At 39.7% G+C, this 23,208-nt stretch overlaps 1 protein-coding gene across 1 annotated transcript in view; it reads left to right on the top strand.

The window, feature by feature from the left end:
* pappab (pregnancy-associated plasma protein A, pappalysin 1b) overlaps nt 1-23,208 on the top strand; it is a gene marked incomplete at its 3' end in the record, with an annotated part of 110,031 nt that overhangs the window by 76,371 nt on the left and 10,452 nt on the right. The window contains exons 15-21 of the mRNA XM_084115092.1: nt 2,136-2,323; nt 2,539-2,742; nt 5,045-5,240; nt 5,611-5,758; nt 6,599-6,714; nt 12,363-12,434; nt 13,847-13,945. Of these exons, the coding sequence (XP_083971218.1) occupies nt 2,136-2,323; nt 2,539-2,742; nt 5,045-5,240; nt 5,611-5,758; nt 6,599-6,714; nt 12,363-12,434; nt 13,847-13,945 (1,023 nt within the window). The remainder of the gene's footprint in view (nt 1-2,135; nt 2,324-2,538; nt 2,743-5,044; nt 5,241-5,610; nt 5,759-6,598; nt 6,715-12,362; nt 12,435-13,846; nt 13,946-23,208) is intronic.

The raw sequence follows: 23,208 nt of genomic DNA on the forward strand, positions 1-23,208 counted from the left end.
TTGATTTGCTTAGTTTTATTGTTGTGCTTACTTTAGCTTTGTTGCTTTGTTTTTGATCTTTTGTTTTTGATTTCCCCCCCCCCCCCTGTTGTTTTGTTTTGTTTTGTTTTGTTTTTCAGATATTCACCTCAAATATTCAAGACTCACACTTCCATGGTGAGCTGTTTTCAATAAGAGCTTCAGTGCAAAAAAAAGGAAGAGGGAAAGAAGGGGGCAAAAAGTGTTTTGTAACTGTGTCTGGATTGCATTTCAAATGCTTCCCGCTGCTTTGCTCAGTTTTAGGTGCTGGTACATTTCCTGAGAGGGTACAGAACATTAGATAAGCTCACCACATTCCAGCCCATTTAAATCTGCAATTTCAAATAAAGAGAAAGGAGACGAGAGAAGAAAAGTGGCTTGGGTCACAATAAAGCAGCAACAAAAACGCTGTTCATACATCTTGATGTTTTGTTTTGTGGATGCAAATTAAAGAGCATTTGCCACAATAATATGTGCCTTGCCAGCAAAAACTGTTTGGCTTCACAGAAATTGTTTCAATAAACATAGCTGACATCTTTTTTTTTTTTTTTTTAACCACCCAGCTTTCATCACTTGTCATAAACAAAAGGAAAACTCGGTGGAGAAGTGCATGTTTTACTCTGTGCTTCACTGAAACAGTCTGGACTCTATACCCACCTACAGCCTGTGTCCAATCCGCTGGGTATGGTTTATGTTAAGCATCACTTTTTTCATTAAAACATACTTAATACCACACACAAAAAGTACAACAAACTTATAACCCACATGTTAGATGGCAATAATATTTTTGGCTGTGAAAAGTCTGTCGTGCCATAAAAGCATAAACCCTTCTCTGTGGTTCACACGTCTGAAGATTCATTGAGGAGCTAATAGAAGAATACAGTGTTTTACTCCTGGTGACAAATTCACGACTGTTGTTTCTACTTTGTACACAGTAAAGTTTGATTCGTTAGTTGTTTGCAGGCACCGTTTTGTGTTAATAAAAGCAGTGATTTATGTATTGAGACAATAATAGGTCAGTAAATGTCCCCTCATGTTACTCAAGAGAGAATAATAACCAAATAGTCCAAATAAACTATAGGCAGACTAGTTTTCATTGTTGGATTGGAAATAGTAAGAGGAGATACAGTGGAATTGCCACTACAGAGAAAAGGAGAATAAGTAAGAAAGACTCACGTTTTCTAATTTTGCATAATTTTTTGCATGTTCTCATGCACCTTTTGAAATATGTGGTGTCTATTTTGGTTAGAGGAAAGGCATACTCTCTATGCAGAATGGCTGGTTCATTTCCCATGCTGGAATAAATTAATCTATCCTGTTTGTAATAGATCAAATAAAATTGCTAGTGTATGAACAGGAGCGGGAAATACTACTACTACTACTACTAACATTACCTAAAAAACACCAGCTGGAATGTTATAAATGTTAGCGCTCAGCACAAAGGTTATTGTAATTTACCGTAAGTGTATGATCAATCATGAATTCATGACGATTTGTAACTTCACTCTCATGTGAAAATGAGGATCTGATTCGTCAGTCTCATTTTCATGGCGCTGGGCTTGACGCACTTTGACGCACTCAGTATTTTTTCGACAGAAAATCAGTTTGAAATTATTAATGAAACATTAAAAAAGTCACGTTATGTCATGGCAGTGATCAACAGAATTTTATGAAACAGAACGCGGCCCTTTAAGTTTAATTGTTTTGTTCTTATGGTGGTCCGGGATGTGTGTGGTTCGTGGCTCTGCTACTAGCACAGATGTATTTGCAGACATCACACAGGTCTGACATGACTTAGTAAAACAGCAGAAATGACCTCTGACTCACCCTGCCTTCAGTTCTGACAGCTTTATATGCTATACCTGAGCTATTTATTATCACCAACTCAGACTGTTAACTTCCCACTGCTTTCTATTACCAAGAGATACATAAATATATTTAATTTAGCTGTGTTATTTTGTCTCTGTATAGTTGGTAAATTGTTATTGAAACAGATGTGTATTATTTGATATGATCTGGTCTGACGGATTGTTGCAGTTGCAGTGAATTAACAGAGAAAACTAAATGTTCTTTTCCCATGTCTAAACTCTTGCCTTAATGGCTTTTCTTCTAAACAGTCTGAATCCACGGTGACCCTCACCTGTGCGGATGGGAAATGGAACAAGCAGGTGACCTGTGAACCTGTGGACTGCGGGCGGCCTGACAAGTATCATGTGCACCCGGCTGTCTTTGAGTTCTCTGAGGGTACCACCTACGGCAAGAAGTGCACTTTTCAGTGCCGGGAGCCAGCTCAGCTTGTGGGTAGGTAGACCATGACAAGTCCTAAATCAAAAAGCCCTAGGGATTGAGAGGTCAGCTGTGTAAAATGCCAAATGTGGTTTTGACACCAACCCCCCACAAAAAAACCAATACACATTGAAAATAACAGCACTGTATATGGCATCAAATTGAAGTAGGTTCACTTTGGATCTTCACAAGTCAACTTGTCCTGTACCTTTGTCCTTTCATCTCCGCAGGCAGTAATAACGTGCTGACGTGTATGGAGGATGGCATGTGGTCTTTCCCCGAAGCCCTGTGTGAGCTGCGCTGTCCGATCCCTCCTCCTGTACCCAACGCTGTCCTGCAGACCAAACGCTGCAATGCAACAGGCCTCAAAGTTGGGTCTTTCTGCAAGTACAAATGCAAGCCTGGCTACCATGTGCCCCACATAGACAAGCCTAAAAGGTGAGAGACCACTAAACCAACTTGGATGCATAATTATGACTTACATTAAATAACTTACTAACGTTTCCAATAAGGTCCCATTTCATTACATAATTTAATGCATAAACTCACATTAACAATGAGCAATACATTTGTTACTGTATTTAGTAATTGTTGTTAACATTAGTTAACTATTCATTGTTAGTTCATGTTAGTTCAAATCCATTAAGTAATATTAACAGATACAACTTTTAATTTTAATTATGTATCAGTAAATGTTAAAATTAACATTAGCTAAGATTACTTTAGAAGTACTTTTCATTGTTAGTTCATGTTAACTAATGTAGTTAACTAATGTTAACAAATATAACCTTACCGTTAAGTGTTACCATTAACTTCATTGCATTGCAGATTTAGTTAATCATGTTGTGGCAATTGAATACTCAGGGCTGTATCAATTGTTTGAAAGCATGGATACATTTGTAGCCATTTACCCTGTTGGTCAGTTACTCACATAGCCACGTTTAGCCAAATATTAGACTATAGTCATAAATCTGGTCCACTTTAAATGTCAAATTAAGATTATTCTGGACAAAAACAACCCATTTAGACAGGAAGCGAGTGTGTTATCAACGTGTAAAGAAACCAACCATAGTTAGTTTGGTTTTTACATGCCATTTTACTCAGAAAAATTAGTGATTTTATGATGAGAATTTCTGACCGTTCAAAAGTAATAAATACCAATCAGATTTGAGCTTGTTGTGTGTAATTTTTCTTGTCTAAATGCTTGCCAGTTTTATGTGCAGTATTCATCAGACGGTCAATGAACAGCCTGTGGGTGGTCCATGAACCTTTCATTCTGAGAACAGTCAATTAATAAAAGCTGTTTTATGGATGGAATGCGCTACAACAGGGTTTCTCAAATCCAGTCTTGGAGGGCCACTGCCCTGCAGAGTTTAGCTCAAACCCTGATCAAACTCTTCTAGTGACCCTGAAGAACTTGATTAGCTTACCTAGGTGAGTTTGATCAGGGTTGGAGCTAAACTCTGCAGTGCATTGGCCTTCCAGGGCAAGATTTGAGGAACCCTGCACTACGACTTTTAAAATCTGAACAGATTTTAAAACACTAGGGCCTGGTTTCACAGACAGGGCTTAGGATTAAGTTAAGATTGGACTTTAGTTAAATTAGGACATCACAGTAGCTTTTATAAACATGCCTTAGGGGGAAAAAACAATGACACTGACATATTTTAAGATATGTCAGTCCAAGTTGCTTTCAAAACAGCTCAAACATGTATTTAATCTGGAACTAGGCTTAATTCTTGTCTGTGAAACCGGGGGTAGGCATCATACACATGCTGACTTAGTGAATAGTTAAAAAAAAAAAAATCTGTATTATACGTTTTTAAGGCCAGACAAGTAGTTTTTTTGTAAAGAAGGACTACACGCCTGCGCACATATATATTCAAACGCGCATACCTTTGGACTGAACACGTAATGCGCATGTGCGCGACGTCTGCGTTTTCGCGGGTTTGCGTTTTTGAGGTTTGCGCAGAGATAACGGATAATCGTTTGCACCTTCTAACCTATTTCAGGGAGTGCGTTCTCGAGACACCAGGCACTATTTTTTCCAGATGGGCTGGCCGGAGCGCGTTTTCCTGGGTTTTCCTGTTACAACGGTGTTGTGTTAGCGGCCCCTAATTTAATAACTAATGATCTTCGCAATGGAAGTGAATCAATCAATCAAAACTAACTTTTGCTGGACAATAACTTTATCCTAGAGCTGTTGTAAAGCCTAAACAATCTGTTACGGTAATTTCCTATTATCACTGTAAAGCTGCTTTGAAACAATCCATATTTTTAAAAGCGCTATATAAATGAAGGTGACCTGGTGACTTGACAGAGAAAAACTGAGCATATTTAAAAGAAACATAAACTAATAAAAATCTCAAAAACATACTACTAAAATTAACATGAAAACAGAAGATATAAAAATAAAAACAAATTCAAAATAATAATAAAAAACTCTAACAGTATCTCAGTGATCCTAATATAACACTGTCACACACTACCAGACTTTCAAGTCTTCCGAACACAACAAACTCTTGCAGAAACGTGCCCATCATCTACAGACTGGCTATGACTTTCCGCAACTAGCGCTGACTCCTCCAGACTGCTAATGGTGGCAAAAATCTGGGCAAAAGTCTTGTTGTGTATTCCAGCTAAAACACTTAAACAAAATATATGGTGCAGAATTCTGCTGAATCTATGCATCTTTGTGTTAATGAATGTGTCGCAGGTCAGTGCCTGTGACTTACCACAGACGTGCATTTAAGCGGCAGTGTACGGAGGATGGAACCTGGCAGTCGGGTGAGTGTGTGGCAGTCACATGTGAGCCACCTCCTCCCATTTTCCACGGTACCTACAAGTGCACAAACGGCTTTCAGTTCAACAGCGACTGCTGGATCGACTGCAACAGGGCTAACCACACGGTGAGACAGCACAGCCGCTGCAAGCAGGTCTGTCGTGCTCTCTCTCTCTTCTCCTCGTTTTCTCTTCTCTTCCGTCGACGTCTCAGTCCATCACCTCCCATTACTGTCTGCGGCACTTTCCATTCATCATGCGCACCCTATCAATCACTTTTAAGCATTGCAATATTTCTGTGTCGTCCCTCTGGCTGTTCATCAGCAGCATGACTGGTAGACTGACAGATCTTATATTTGCTTTGTTTCATTCGTCAGTTTCACAGCTTCTAATACTTGGACAAACAAAACCGTAAGGTCATGCCTATCCTTGGCCTTCACCCTTTCATGAAACCACATATGTTTGTTGTGATGGTTAGTGAGCTTCCTTTATGATGATTAATAGAAATGTTGGTCTTTGCTACAGGGTCTTTCCACCAATGTAATCCGATGCAGAAAGGATGGGAATTGGACCGGCTCTTTCCGTCTCTGCCCCAACCTGACAGGCCAGTGTTCCCTCCCGCAGAATCTCAGCCCAAATATCGTTCTCAGCTGCAAGGATGGACACGCCATAGGTCTCTGCCTTTCTGCTTTTCACTTCTTAGGCCCAAAACAAACATTGCACGCACGTATGCACTGCATTCTCAAAATTGCCACAAGGGCCACTGATTGATTTCATATGTATTTTCACATTCTCTTGTCTCTGAATCAGAAAATGATTTAGTTAAACCCGTCTGTCACATAGTCTAGGAGAGCTGATTTTGTAATAACTTAGCTTTGACTAAATATGTATTCATTGTAAAATAGCCTTTTTGGGGCATAATTATGTAATTTCATCATTCAGGTCAGCTACTGTCTTGGGTTTGTAGAGAATCTGAGCAAGTTATGTCCACATATTTGTAGCTAGCTATGCAGCACTGTTCAAAAGTTTGGGGTCAGTAAAAAAAGTTTAGTGAAAGTAATACTTTTATTCAGCAAGGGTGCATTAAAATGATCAAAAGTAACAGTAAAGACATTTATAATGTTACAAAAGATTTCTGTGCATCTCTGTATGTAAAATGTTTCACGGTTTCCCCAAAAATATTAAGCAGCACAACTGTTTTCAGCATCAATAACAATAAGAAATGTTTCTTGAACAACAATTCAGCCTATTAGAATGATTTCTGAAGGATCATGTGACACTGAAGACATGAGTAATGGCTGCTGAAAATTCAGCGTTGCCATCACAGAAATAAACTATATTTTAAAATATATTAAATTGGAAGACAGTTGTTTAAATTGTAATATTTATAATATACTGTATTTTTCAAGACCCCAAACTTAAAAGGGTGGTGTACCTGAATAAAATGGGATAGACATTTGCAGAATTTGAAGGTTTGTTTTGATAAATAACACATCTTTGTGATGCCCATCAGGAAAGGAGTGTGAGGTGACCTGCAGTGCTGAAATTAACCGTGTGGTCCTCTTGCCCAGCAACATGAGCGTTGCAGCTGTGATGAAAGACCACTGGTGGAACCCACCCAAAGTTAAGGTGAGAGCACAGACGTTGTAAGATTTGGGTGGGCTCACTTTACTTAACTATTATAAATGTTTTTTCTTCTTAGTTTTATCTCAGATTTCAAACTTTGCCATATTTTTGATTAATGTTACACTGAATATGATTGGTAAATGTTTGAGACCTGGTCATAATAGAAGCTGAAGCATCAAACATGTCTGTAATTCAGTAACATTATAGAATACCATGCTGTGCGGTTTAACACACGATTATAACGTAACTTCTCAGAAATAATCCGCTGTGTGAAAGGTCAGTGCAGGGTTGTAACTAACACCAAAAGTAGTTAAAATAAACACCTTAATATGTAAGCATACCAGCGTAGTTGGCAGTTGTTACTTAAAGCTTTGAGATTAATGCTCAGATTGATCATTAACAACAAAAATGGGGATGATAAATTGCTCCATGCTGTTATAAAATCCAATTCATCATTATGTTTACCTAACTGAAATAGACTGGACCACACACACATGCTCCTTTACAGTGGTGACATTTGCCCTTTTCCCTGTGCCTCAGAATGCAAGGGGTATTCCAGAAAGCAGGGCTAACTTATAATATAAACCCTGAGCTCTCAGTTGATTAACCCAAATCTTTCTTTCTTTATTGGTTATGGGTTCCAAAAACATGGCCGGGAGTTAAGTTCACAGTGAACACACAAAACATTCTCAACAGAGTGCCATATCCAGAAATCACCATATTTCTTCTTTCTTCTTCTTTGGTTTAATGGTGATTTACATTCTTAGTGCATATTGCCACCTACTGGGTGGTTGTGCAATAATATTTTTTAATCTTTTAATCTTTAAGAACTATTTTTATTACAGTGAACATTAATTATATTGTTTGTTTGATTCTAAATATATAAATAATATATAAAAACTAAAGATTAATCTAACTAAAAGATTAATTATTTGCAATAATATTAATTCTTTGCAATATTGCAATGTATTTTTATCATTGCAAATCATTATACAGAAAATGTCCCACTGCAAAGAAAAGGGCCCTTTTCAATTCAGATCCACATTTTATGAAATAAAATAAAATTATAGTAAAATAAAATAAACAGTGCTTTATGCTATAATAGTGATCTATTATTTATTATGGTGATTTGACTTGTACCTGAACCTTAAAGGGACTCAACCTTCTTTTTAGTTGTGATATAGTATCTCAGTCTACATTACAGTACATTCACACTGGTGTTTTAGGAAGTCAAACAATTAGAATATAATAATATAAAAGTTTCCTCAGGTTTTGTAACCGAAGGTTGCATATTACCTGATTTCTGTTACCTGACCCGCATAACCTGATTTCTTCAATACAGCATGACTGGAGGAAGGAGGAAGAAATGAAAGATGGAGATTCTGCTCCAAAGCAAATAATTGTCAGACTCACAAACAAATATCCGTCTGTAAAATAACAGCATGACCATGTGACTGCATTTATGCGTTTGGACATCGCTAATACTCGGGCACTTCCCCTCAGGAAGCTTTTGTCACAAAATATGTAGTAGAGACAAACAAAAGCTTTAGACAGTAATACGACATGGTGACTGTTAAAACCATTGTCATATTCCAGATGGCCGTGGGTTGTAACATTTGAATGGGTCTTTTCTTTCACCAACACTTGCTCTCACAGTCCTCCGAGTCTGTACGATGAGAAAGAAGTGATTTTATCTCAACAGTAAGGTCTTTGCTTTGTGTCCTACTGACAGACAGCGACCACAAAACAGCTTGCGACTCGTTGAAACTCATGGAAAGAGTCAAAAGTGTGGCTTATTTTTCTATATCTTTGTGGAAACTAGTGATTTCATACGACAGTATATCAATAGCTGCGGCTAGGGTCACAGAGGCCAGACAGGTCTCAAGGAATATCCATTTCCGCGTTTACTATGTCATTCATTTATATATGGACTACTGAATGACATTTTTGGGTGACGTCATGCCCGCCAGTGGTTATGAGGTTGTCTGGATTATTCATTCCATATTTGCATTTCCTCCTTTGTACTATAGTGGACGTTCTTTGCTGTGGTCATGCTTTTCATTCTTTTTCGATGTGGTCTGTGCCATGTGGTTCTTTACTTGATTGTTTAAGCTGTAGTGGAGCTTTAGGAAGCACAAACAAATTTACCGCTCACATCCGAGAGCACTGCTATAGCTTCCTCCAGGCCTAATCCTCCACATTATAGGTTTTCTTGAGGATAAATCAGCCTTGCAGGGGGATTGACCTGACAAGGTCTTTTGAGTTTATTCATGGAATTTGATGGAGATCGAACCTGAGCAGTTTATTTCAATCAATTTTAATATTTTTTTTATGAGACTTGGAATAAAATCCTACTGTATGTACACATCTCGTCCTCCTAACGGCACCAATATACTCATGGCAAAGTTCTTTTTCATTCTTCACTTAGGCGTAAAAATAAGTTGTATCAATAAATATGAATATGATTATAATATAATATAATATAATATGCATTTAGAAATGAATATGTTAATATGTGCTGTTTTCCTCTTAATAACAAAAATAATCACACAACAGAAATTACAGTATTGGGAAAACAACAGTTAAGAAAGTACCTGATCATGGAGCTCTGCAATTTGCCACTGCAGTCAAGTTGTCACGTTTATTTATTTAGCACTTTATACAATAGGTTGCTTTAATGCAAGCAGCTTTACTGAATTAAACATGTCAGCATTCCAGTGTTAATGTTTTTATTTGCGTCTTACCTTGACGGACTGAACAGAAGAAATTAACCGGAGAAGTTTTCCATGTCAAAGAAGGTGGAGCCTCAGAACACACCTACCTATAGCGTAATTGCCACAGACCAATGGTGCTTCAAAGGTGTTTACCAGCTGAAGCAAACCTTTCTGGAAATGTCGCTTTGGCAAGCGGTTTGAACTCCAAACAAACTAAGATTTGGCCAGATTTTGTTTGAAATGAGGTCACACCAAATTTGCTCTTCGATTTCACTTTATGTATATTGGGGTGTAAGCTTGAGAGCCATCAGGAAATATTGCATTGACCATATAGAACAGAAAATATGAAAGGCCTGAAAAAATGAAAAGCAGTCTCTGATACAAAGTCTATTTAATAAAAGGCAGGTAGCAATGTAGCTTGGGCCTGTGGAGAAACTATAAAAACAAGCACAAGTTCAGGAGCAGACGGTTTAAATTAAGCCTTGAGTAAACAAGCTGCTTGGGTCTTTGGTGTGACACTGAATACTAAGCGTGTGTATGTGTGTGTGGATGGCCACAGTTGGCCAGCAGTAGGGCGAATGCTTGCTTTCTTGGAAATGTTCTGTTTACGCTCACCCTTTCCATTCCTCATTGCATCTGGAGTTCCCCCAGACCACGTCATTTCACCTCTCCAAACATCCTCTCTACCTGTGCTGACCCAGGAGGCTGAGCTGCCGGGGTCCGCCGCCTCCCTTTCGCTCTCCTCAGCAGGAGTGGGAGCTGGTTAGCACTCATGGAGTTTAATGAGTCCCCTACTTAGCCAAACTCTTAAGACTGTAATCCTTCAAGCCGAGCTCTTTCATTGATTCCGAGCTGATTTAAGCATCACCACCGGAACACTGGGCTCATAGAGGATTTTATTTGTTTGTGTTCTGTGTGTTAGGCAAAGAAATCTGTCAACAAACAGAGCAAAGGTTCTCCACATTCAAACTGAAATCTTTGCCAGCCTGAAGGCTTATTATTGATTCTTGCTAAGGATTTGAACAAACCCCTGACCCAGTGTACTGAACCTTAGCGCGTAACTCATCCTGAACATGCTATAGACATCCGTGATACCTCAAATCATGAGGCTTTTTAAAGGAAGCTGTGCTGTTACTTTTCTTTCGTAAAACTTGTACATTAGATAAAATCCAATAGATGTACATTAAAATGTAGAGACATGGAGGTCTGACATGTAAGTAACTAATTCTGGAATCGGATACTTAAGGTCAGGAATCGTACACTTGTTATAAAATAAAAATTTTGATTTTGCTTATCGATGCCTGTGTGTGTATTTTAATGTGGTTTTAAACCATTAAAGTGCAAGAAGACGCAAAGAGAACTCCATTCGGCACTCGCACACTGTTTTCTGTGCTGGGCACATCCCGCGCGCACGCAAAAAGCCACCTCTCATATAGTGCACAAATACTGAATTCAGTTCTCTTTCGTGTCTTCTTGCACTTGGACAGACAAACAAACAAAATTATGTCAAAATATGCTCGTAAACACAGTCGGTTATGTCTTAAGTGAATGTAAACAGCTGAGAAAGAAAACTGTGTAACAGCATATTGGATCCGTGCATTAGGTCTTAAAGTGACAGCAGCCTAATAAGTCTGCTGCCATCTGGTTTATTACTGTTAATCAAAGAACAAAGGACAAAGAAAATCACTCAATTGAGCGTCAGCGTCAGTTCTGGCAGGCCAAGTAGTCAAGACGCTGCTAATGCTGTTTGCTAACAACACTGTCCCGTCAGCTGATCTGCTCCAGCTGAGCTGCATTAGCTCGTTAACTCCCCTCGCTGCTCAATGGCCAAAGCTCAAACAAGGCGCCCTATTTAAAGCACATTCAGTTGCTCATACATGCTTGCTGCTCGCTTCTGCTGATCTGTACGCTGGTAAAAAGCTGTTTAATTCCTTCATCTAGCTTGTTTCTCAGAAGGTGGCTTAGTCATCTCTTCATAGCGTACACTGTACACATAGCGTACACTGCGTACACTGTAGACTGTCAAAACAGTTCAAAGACAGATAATTCTAGGTAACAGCATGTTTTAGCTATTGCGGTCTTGAATAGTCATTTCAGTAATTAATTAATCATTTTTACCATAATATAATTGCTAAATTAGGGTGGCTCAGACGACACCGTTCGAGACACTCAATTTCTGTTTTGGGGGGAATAGCTCATCTAGTCAAAATAATGTGAGAGCCCTTATGCTGCTGCTGCATCCCCTCATGCTGATAATGCTGTCCCTATATGCGGCTGCTATCTCCTCATACTGTGCTGTCCCCTGACTTCTGCTAATTCATGAATGGTCAGGGGACTCATCTGATCAGAACATACTGCTGCTGCTGTCCCCTGATTCTGCTAACTCATGGGTGGTCAGGACTCATCTGATTATAACATATTGCAAATTATCCGGGTATATTTGTAGATTACTAAGCATATAAATTGTTAAAATAAAATCATCCTCTGTATCTCAGATGATTGCTAGGTGTGGTTTTGTTTGGGGGGATATTTTAGCTCTCACAGTCCTAAACTGTGTGAGCGTTCCCTAATGCTGCTGCTGCTGCTGTCCTCTGACTCTTTGCTATTTCATGGTGCTCATGAAAGGTCAGAGGACTCCCTGAACAGAGCCATACCGCCAAATTTCAATTCAGGAACATCAACTTGTTTGCAATCTATTCAATAAAAATTCTTTAATTATTTTTATTGTCTGTGTTCTTGACTTAATGGACCTGACAGAACTGATAATTAGTTTATTAGTTGTTCTTTAGGCTGCCATCTAGCTCTTGCCATCTTGTTGTAAAATATTATCTCCACATTGGGTGCTTTTTGTTTAGTTAATTCACTCTAATGTAACTAATGGATCTGAAACGGTTGAACTTTGTTAACTTTGTTATTCCGTAATTTTCTCTTCTACAGAATATTGTATGCACCATGGGACTCAAGTGGTACCCTAACCCAGAGGCTCTCCATTGCATAAAGGGATGCGAGGTAAGACCTACCTCACTTTTTTCTACATAGTTTTATTAAGATATTATTTAATATTATTGTTTATTTTCAATATTTGTATTTATTTTTATCATTTAATTAGTATGTTTCTATTTGTTATTATATTAATTTATTTTTATTATTCAATTAATTGTCTGTTCGCCATAGCTGAACTCTGTTGTAAGTTTGCATGTCAACAACATTATGTCCATGTTAGTTATTTCAAGGTAATCTCCCAGCCACAGCTTTAAGCTCTATACAGTCACGGAGGTCTGTTCTCTGGAGCCTGGCCTTGAACAGTTGTTTCTGCCATCTTCTCACACTCTTTGAAGTCTAATACATAAATAAACATGCTGTGCTTATAGTGTCTTCCTCTCCTTTTCTCTTTGGGCCAGTCTAGTCTAATCTGAGTCAGGTTTAACAGGGCCAACAAAAACAGACAAGAGGGATTTGTTACCACCTTTGTTTTTGAGGGCAATTTGTTTTCTTTTTGCATTTTAGAAGAACCTGGAAACCTCATTTAGAGGGTATCATGTTCCCAACTTCCTCAAATCACTGAGTGAGAATAAAATAAAAAAACAGCTACTTTGTCTTCTTGCTGAAAGAGCTATTGAAACATAATTTGCCATTGAAAAGAGTGAACCGAAATTTCTACATATTTGTTTGACTTTACTTGCCAAAGACTGCACTGCTACTCTGAAAGTGTTCTCCAGCTCAGTATGAAGATGTGCGATTAATCTGCACCTCACTCTCATTTATAACAAGTCTTGCTCTAATGTCGCAGTGATATGACCAGTCCATTTTTTATTCGGGTCAGAGCTGCAGACTTTTGAACCCAACTCATCCTGACCCAGTTTCAATGGGTGTTAATTAGCAGCCCCCTGAAAGCTTTTGGGTTGGGCCAGAGAGATGATTCCAAACTGGAAAAGGTCACAGGTGTGTTGGGCAACCTTTTGTGCCTGTCAAGATGGAAATGTGTAGTAACTCCCAAGGGAGACACATATAAGTTTAATAGGGCTTCAGTTTCCCCATTAAAAGCGGCCTCCACCATCCACAAGCCCGGGAATACTAACTCAATTTTTCCAGGGCAACATAATTGCAACAGACTCAAGTCTGTGTGTCTATTTTTACACAGTTGTGGATGTATGCAAGTGTGAATGACTGTCTTTTTCTTTCTTTCTTTCTTTCTTTCTTTCTTTCTTTCTCTTTCTTTCTTTCTTTCTTTCTTTCTTTTTCTTTTTTTCTTTCTTTCTTTCAAGTTAATTTTATTGATGGGGAGGTGGAACAGATAATTATTTGTGGCATACCAAATGAAGAGTTTATTTATATAACATTATGTTCATCACTGATGTTATTGGTGTTTATATATTTAGTTAATTCATGTTATTAAGCAGTTTTTATCTGTTTTCCACCAGCCGTTCATTGGTGATAATTACTGCGATGCCATCAACAACCGAGCGTTTTGCAACTACGATGGTGGAGACTGCTGTCATTCTACTGTTAAAACCAAAAAGGTATGTTTTTTTTATTATTATTCTTAGACATTAGACATTTAATTAGTTAAATACCTTGTTTGTGCTTTAAGAACTAGTACATAAATAAGTAAAAAGTTGTAAAGTGTGTAATCTGCATTGTTACATATTCAGACAGGGCAAATATGGCTTGCGTTGTAATAATTATCTCCTTGGAGAGAAAATTTTAAGGACACCCACACAAGTGAGGGAAACTCTGTGAACCCTATCCACAATGCATTGTAGACACGTGAAGCACGCACATATATGTTTGGGTGTTTTTCCAAAGCCATGGCAACAAACGGTTGCATATAGCATTTCCATATGGACGTTCACCTCACTTTCCAACAAAGACAAAGATTCGTAAGTTTAATCTCAAGGGTGGTAAATAGCCCTAGAAAGACTTTTTCTGCATGCTTGTGTACTGTTCTTTTTCCAATGAACTTGTCATCCTCTTTCACTTGATCCTCCCTTGCTTTTTCCTTGAGCAAGTTTTCCTGGCTGCCAGAGAAAGTGAACTTCTCTTTTGACAGACAAAGAATGAAGTAACTTCTCCAAAGTTACAACAGCGAACTCTGGATCGCTGTACCCACGCACAGTGCCAAAAAAAAAAAAAATTTGGCAATCGTGATGACGCATTTCCCGGCAGAATACACAACTTGTTGTGAAAGGTCTAGAAACGGCAGTTGGAACTGGACTCTTGACATTTAAATACAGCTGTAAATCATATAGAAACGTATAAATTCAGGGGGCCGTTTGCTTTGTCACGCCAGAGGATTACCCAAGCAAATAATAAAACAAACTGCTCATCCTCATCTTGTAGACTGAGCTGCTGACCAATACATTGTCAATCCTGAATTGTGTTAATAAGGGGCTGTAAAAAAGTTGTAAGTTGAGAACAAAAGAAACGTTTTCAATATTCTTGTATGAATTCTGAAAGGTAGCTGCCAAAAGCAAATAATTGACTAAATTGCTCCTCCACAGGGTAAGTGCTTCTACCCGGTGTAATTTTTGTATTTAAAGAGCCAATAAATGCATAATTTTCATCTTTGTCATGTCATTTTAAAGAGTTTTAGGGGATAATAATGTAAATTCTTTCATTATCTGATGGCTATCACATCCATCCAGATGACCCTGCACTAAGCTCCACCTCTCTTGGCTACTGTCGCTAACTCAGACAACTAACTAACTCCGCTTTTCAGAGATTTGTTAATAGCTTGATTTTCAGTAAAATGTATTTATGAAATGGTACAAATTGATTGGATATTTTCTTTTTTTATTATTATTATTATTATTATTATTATTATTATTATTGTATTTTCATGTAAAGTTTCTCACACACAAAAAAAACATTATGCATCAGTGGTATAACCAAAAATTATTATAATATTTTAAGGATCTGTCACTTTTCTCATTTTAAACAACTTAACAGATAAAAAATGTGAAAAAGTAGACTGCGAGAGTTTTTGCTTATGAATAAAAAATTCCAAACAAAATAAAAAATTAACAATGTAAACAATATAATTCATTGGAGTATTAGTTGTAACTTTATAGTAACTTATTATATCTTTTAATTGAAAGGATCTGGAAGAATCAAGGTGCTTACCTATATGAAATCTTTTCACATAGAAAAATTTTATGGATCAGTGTTTCATCCTTATTCCCACAAAATGAGCAAGAATGGTCAACATCCATATATTTTGCCATAGTATCATTCACAGGATTTAATTTAATCTAAGATATTAAAATAAACTTATTTCATCTTATCGGGAATGCAATACTTATGAGGTAACAACCAGGCTTCTTTCCAGTCTATAAATTCAATAAGAGATGCCCAGTAAAATTTGATTTTAGGAACAGTGTATTTTTTTATTCTGAAGAATTTGTTGAATACGCTGATTAGTAATTTTTTTGTTAAATGTACCTATTCCATCTAAGATAAAATTAGGTTCTTTGGTGTCACTCTTACTAAAATTAAATGATATTTTACAAATTTACTTAGACTAGAAGGAACTGCTTTGAGCACTGCATTATATTCTTTAAAGTGTAAGGGGAAATTATGAACAAACATTCAATTTTCATAAGACAACATTTTACCAGATTTATAAAAAATTGTAAGAATTCCTGTTATATTCCTGTTAAACCATGTAGAGAGAAAAATAGATTTATTTGTAATTATTATATCTGAGTTGTTTTCCATAGAATGGTTTTATGTGGTGAAAGATTGTGTAACATACAGTAACTTCCAGGCAAGAAGAGCCTGCTGATGACATTTAGGCAATCTATTAGGCAAGTAATTACATTTTAATATAAAGGGATGGCCACCTATTTTTGTGAAGATATGATACAAGGTCAAACACTAAAGTCGAAAAGTCTAAAGTCGAACACTTTAGGTCCACCTTCTTTCTGACTATTTGAAAGGACTGTTTTTTCTTCTTTTTTGAGTTTATGAAGTGTGTTTTTCCATATGAAGTCTAGACATTTTTTTGTTAATTCCTTTAGCAGTAGAGTCATTAACAAAAAGAGAAAGAGAAGGATATACAAAACAAGATAACCCTTCTGCTTTGGACAAAATAACCCTCCCATAAAGGGAAAGGTCTCTTTGAAGCCAAAGGTTAAAGATGCTTTGTTTTTGTTTTTTGATCCTATACCAGAAAAACTAAACTGTTGTCTAGCTGCAAAAACTTTTGTTAAATAAATACCCAGATACCTTACAGTCTCTTTCACTGAGATACCATCGATTGTAGAATCATCATTTTTATGGAGCGTCATGATTTGATATTTTTCTTATGTGATCATAAATGAATTGTGACCCTGAAAAGCATTTTTACCTGTATCTTTTTTTTTTTTTTTAAAGAAACTACGCAAGTAACATGATATAGCGATTGAAAATCAGAATTGAGACAAACACTTCTCACAGTCAACTGAAAAGAGAAAAGACTCATTCAAAAGTTATTACTGTAAGTACACAGAACTGTTCCTAACGTTTCTACAATACATTCACTATGGTACTGTGAACTAATTACTATTAACACTTCAATGATCTCGATCATTACATAAAAGGAAAGACGTTAATAACATTAATTTCCCTTGGAGCAAAAGTAAGAGTTTGTACAGATATTCTCTGTGTTCATTTGGCAATAAAGGTGACACATATTTGAATTAGCATGAATTACGTATGTAACCCTCGTTCCCTGAAAGAGGGAACGGAGACGTAGTCGACGTGTCGACTGATTGGGATCACGCTAGGGATCCTGTCATCTTCGAGTATTGTAAAAACGAGCCAATGGACATTGGCGTGCGTGAATCGCATCACACGCCCCGCGGCGCGGGTATAAATACAGAAGTGGATGCACGCACCAGTTGTTTTTCATTGAGGAGCCGAGCGGGCCCCGGTCAGCGGTGGTACAGCAATAGTGGCTGGGGGACTACGTCTCCGTTCCCTCCTTCAGGGAACGAGGGTTACATACGTAACCGAGACGTTCCCTTTCAGTCGGGCACGTTCGACGTAGTCAACTAAGACGCCACTAGTGCTGCCACCTTTCAGTGCCTAGACAAGCCTCCTGGTCTTCCCAGTTGGAATAGGACAGGGCTTAGGCCAGGAAGTCACTGCTGTTCCAGAGGTCCACTGGGAAAAGCATACCTTTCGTTGGAAGGCATACGCTGCGGAAGCCACATCCTGCCCGAAGGAGGTAACGTGGAGAATACATATATGGACTGAGCGGACTTAGCGGGCAGTACAACATATGGTATGTCACTGAAGTGGCACCAGCCTAAAACAGGGGGTAGCGCAACCGGTCAGTGACGGCAGAGCAGGCTCTGCCAAGAGAAGACACAGGCACGCCGCAGGAAGTCAAAACCATGGAAGAATACACATATGGGATCGCCGTAGGTATCACAACATATGGGCCCCACCTAGTTACACAAGCATACAAGTGATAGGTCTAGCATCAGACGCTCCGCCACGTCCAACACCGACGGGGTGAGGAGGAACTCAACAGGGTTCGAAGAGGGAACTCAACTGGAGTAAAAAGGCGCACTTATCCAGTCCAAAGGAGGGGAATGGCACAGCAAGCCGACACTACAAATCGGGCTAAGGTGAAGCTGGCTTTGTGTGAAGGGAGCCCACGGAAGCAACTGGCTTGACACATTGGCTAATTTCTTAACGAATGTGCTGGTGTCGCCCAGCCCACAGCTCTTAATCTTTTAGCGAGGCACTCATGTCAACGCCCAGGAAGGAGCTACACTCTCTTTTTGGAGGAGCTCACTACCCAGGTGGGCACGGTGCACCTTGGGAATTTCACCAAGATGATGGCAACACTAATCTTTTAGTGGGCCAACCTCTGCATGGAAACCGTCTTCCCTTCTGCTGGTTTCTGAAACAGACGAGAGCTGGAAAGGTCCTGTGACTTTGCATTCTGTCCTGAATAACTGCAAGGCGGGAGGAACAGAGAAAAGTCAGGGCTGGGTCTGCCTCCTCCGGGGCAGCGCTTGCAGGCTCACCACCTGGTCCTGTTATAAGGGAGAGGTAGGAACCTTGGGCACATATCCAGGCCGGGGTCTCACATTAGTGAGAGTTAGCCGGCCCGAAACCAGGCACGATTCGTTGACCGAAAATGTGTGCAGGTCCCCTACCTTCTTGATAGAGCAAGCAAGCAGGAGAACTGTTTCTTTAAAAACAGATTTTTAACTCAACTACCTGTAGTGCTCAGGGGAGGTCTCAGAGTGCAGTAGCACTGGAGATAGTTCCCAAGAAGGTATAGAGGGGGCACAAGGAAGATTTCCTTGCACCGCTCAGGAACCTGACGATCAAGTCGTACTTCCTATGTCTCAACCGCATCCTGATGTGCTTTAACCCTCTGGGGTCTAAGGGGTTTTTGGGGTCCTTGAGATGTTCTGACATGCCCTGACATTTGTGCTTTTTTCAGTTGCTTATAAACATATTAATGGCAAAGGTGTAATTACACTATATTTAGCACAAACAGGGCTACCATAATATGTGAGCAACGTGCATGTACATGTTTGTATTTTTGAGAGAATAATGTTTATGCATGGTTATTGAAAAAACTAAAAACTAAAGTTTCTGAAATAAGGCCACAAAACACATACAAAATATGTGTCAATAAGACTTTTGGCTAATGGATGTCGTTGCCTAGAGTTTTCTTCAAAATGATGTGAAAAATCATCCTGCCTAATCATTCACATAACACAATACATTGATTTAAATCTTGTAAAACACTTTTTGTTTGGAAAGGCAATATGCGCAAAGGGCGTCAACGATTCAACACCATCATGCATATTTAGTGGTTCACACCTGAGGAGACAATGGGGCCCACATACTTAATGAGCCATTCATTCAGGTGTGTCACCTATAGCCACAAGAAAGAATGCAAGAGCACTGGTTCACAGTTGGAAGCATCTCAATTTTATTTTATTTTTCCACAAATTGTGCTTGCAAATTGTATAATATCCAAGGAAAACATGTCTAGTAATTGTGCAGTTAATTCTCATACTGTATTTTCAGTTTTGGAATATGTATCCTCTCCCCAAATTTGTCAATAATAAAACACAATAAAAATTATTTAAAGAAAAGGCTTATATTTACCTTTTAACATTTGTTTACATCTACCTTGTAAATATTATTTTTTTTATTAAAAAGGTTACAATTACAACAACAATTCAAATGTAATCTTTCTTTGTAAAAACTAAAGTATACATTTTATCATACATATTTCAAAGTTAAGGATTCATTACTTTGAATATAGCCTACATTGACAAAACATACTATATTTAACATATTAGCAAAAATTGGCAAACAAAAGCTTATTTGAGGTGGCAGATATTTTACAGTAAAAATATATAATCTATCCAAAACTAGTCAATGAAATGTTGTCTTTCATATGTTTAACATAGGTCTTTCGTTTTTATTATAAGGAATATAAATGTTAATTTGCAGTTTAATACGTTGCTTATACAAATACATTTTATTACAACATATTTCAGTCGATTTTTACTCATCTCAGTATAGCAATACAGTTTGCTAAAAGCAGATAATTCATTCACACACAGAAACGCGAGTGTGCGAGCTGTGGTAAACAGCGCATCTCTGCCGTTCATTCATTCACACAGAAACGCGATTCACTTGAGAATGAAAAAAACTTACTACAGTATTCCTCAGCTCAGCTGCATCTGCTCCTCGAAATACCAGCACTTCTGAGGTACATTTTCCATTATTATTATTATTCCTCACAGCGCTGCGAGATGGTGTAAACAAGTACAATGATCTGTATGAGCTTGATGTGTTTTCTCGAGCTGATATGGGGGCGTTCACAGTTTACACGGATCGCCTCAGTCATTTGCGTTTGAATAGCGCGCGCTCTCCGTGGGCGGAGTCACATTAAAAATAATTAGCTGAGATGAGAATGACTGACATCTCTCTCTTTTCATAAAGATTACATAAACAGAGAATATTTGTTTTTTATAAAAATTACTCCATTTAAAAGAAGAGTTCAAGCTTCATGCCTGTGTGTCTGTATGTCTGTTTGACTGAGTATTCGCTGAGTTATGGTTCATTTTCGGACGCGTTTAAGAATGGACTTCACTGACAGAGAGGAGGCAGAACTCGCATCATGTTTATTTTTCTTTATTTGGCGAAAAGCACAACACTTTGTTTTTATTGTGAGTATACACAAAAATAATACACACTTAACAGGATTGATTGATGTATAACACAAGCATATAAGATAAAAATGTATATATATATATATATTTTTTTTTTGCACTGATAGCCGACCTCAGGGGGTTAAGGGCAACATCATTTTGAGGGTGGAGCAGAACAGCCACACTTCGACCCATCTTCTGCAGGAAGGAAGCACAGAAGTGATTGAACACTCTCGGGTGTCCTCTTGTGAGAAGAACACCAACAACGAACAGGTTCTACTTCAGATCGTAAGCAAGCCTAATTTTTTAGAGGGAGCTCTTGCAGAAGTAATAGTATCTACGTTCTTTCAGAGGTAGATAGCTGAACCACCACAAAGGAGCCTGGATTTCTCAGGTTCGGTGCGGGTGCCAACAGTGCCCCATCCCTGAGAAGTCTCAAAGGAATGAGTCAGGAAGGCTGTCTAGGGAACGAGGTCCTAGTTGGGCCATTACGGGGTAACTAAAAGAACCTGCTCCTTCTTACCTGACTTAACACAGTGATGTGCAAGAGGGCTCACTGTGGAATTCACGCATTTTGTGTAGGCCCCGGTGTCAGCTGTAAGCCGGTGTCTCTGTGTTTAAGGGAGTAACAACAACAACAAGGGGACAAGATCAGAGCGGCAACAGATGTAACTGTGCGGTGCCGAAGATATACCAGACAGCTGGAACGCCTGGGGATGGAGTCTCCACTCTCTTCGTCAACAGGCTGTCGTGAGGCCACACTTCCTAATTGCGGCACAATTAAGCAGGCCGGAATTTAAAGTGGAAGAAGCGACCTCAGAAGCTTATGACTCCATAGGAGGAAGTGGCGGGTGGCATGCGAGGGAAGCGTATGAGCAACGGTCGCTGTACTGGGCAGTGCATCTTGCTGAGCAGCGGCATCAAGCAAGGAAACTGCTAACAACTCGAGGCAATTGAATGCCAATGCAGTGTGAGGTATGCCCAAGCCCTCCTTACTGCATGCCTGTTATACATGGCCCCTGAGCTAGTGTTTTGTAGACACTTCTGTCCTAGGAGCGATTAGCCCGGAGAACCAAAAGGTCTGAACACTGCTTAGAGTTTGGCAGCATACCAGGTGTTGTTAATACATGGAGCGTGCTGCTCTGCCACGGCCACCTAGAGACTTGGTCATGAAGTCAGTGCTGAAGCGGTCATCATATGGAGGAAACCGTTTATATGTGGCTGCGTCTCACATATGCCCCAGGAGCCTCTGAAGTTTATTCAGTGGGACCCTTTCTCACCTCTAAGCACAGACTGGACACATTCCATTTGAGAAACGTGTAAACCAAGTCCACCTCTGTACTGGAAAAAAGCTCCTCAGTCCGTAGACGAGTCACTCTTCTCCAGTTGACCTGAAGACCCAACTGGCTATGTAGCACTCGAAGGGAGGGACTTGTACTGAGACTTCGACCCCTCAACGCAAGACACAGGATGGCCCGTGTTTACGGAGGAGTGGATATCTGAAGTACGCATCCTTCAGGTCCCACGCTGCAGACCATTCATAGGGATGAGCTTTAGTAATGCATACTGTGTAGTAACTTGAACGGAGGCTTGTAAAAGGGCCCGAATCAAGCACACAGATCCCTGATGGTCTAACTCACTATAGTTTGAGTACAATGAAGAACAGGCCTCACTTAGAAGCCTATCTTCATATCAGCTGGAGGAACGGTGCAATCGCAACTTTCGCCAGTAGGAAGCGATGACCGTACACACGGCAGCACAATTCGGAACACAGATGTGTAACAAACAGCGCTGCACATGGGTGGGTGCCGGACGAACTGAATTGTCTAGCAGAGTCTGATGATACATGAACCGGGTGAGTCAGTCAAGAGCACCTTTCAGTGCTACAAAGGACCAACATAGGGGGCCTAAGGTATCAGAGACGTACTCAGAGTGAGGCGGCAGGCTAGAGAACAGGGACCCAGCTCGGAAGGCCCGAAGGCGGCCCGAAGCAGGGTCTGAGTGATTAAAACCTGTCTCTAGTTGTAGCAGCAGAAAGTGCGTGAGAAGGCGTGACCGGGTCCTCGAATGCACTCCATGCCAGCTAATGAAGCCGAGTCTGTATGGGGGAACCGCTGGATCAGCCAGGAGCACCGTGTAGTGCTACAACTGAGCAATGCAGGGGAACCACGGATACCACAGACTTCTAGGCAAAAAACAGGGACCCAGCTCGGAAGGCCCGAAGGCGGCCCGAAGCAGGGTCTGAGTGAGTAGTGTGACTCTTACCTGTCTGTTCATGGTGGCAGAGAGTGCGTGAGAAGGCGTGACCGGGTCCTCGAACTACACCCAACTGCCGGCTGGCGATACGAGAGGTAGCTGAGGGGTGAAAGGCTTTACAGGGTCGCACAGTGCCAGTCTGGCCCTCTTTGAAACCAGGAACAGAGGAAACTGCTCTTTCTTTGAAGTGTGGGTACCGCCGGCTCCGCTGTTTTTGGACGGCAGCGGCAGAACAGTCACACACACACCACAAAATCTCCACCCGGCCTTCCACTGGGGGAAGGGAGTGGATCGGACCAACTCCAAGAGCAACCTCCTCCATCCCTGAGTGGCCCGCTCAGGAACGCTTT

This window comes from Abramis brama (assembly GCF_963993115.1).
Source record: "Abramis brama genome assembly, chromosome: 5".
NCBI classification, from domain to species: domain Eukaryota; kingdom Metazoa; phylum Chordata; class Actinopteri; order Cypriniformes; family Leuciscidae; genus Abramis; species Abramis brama.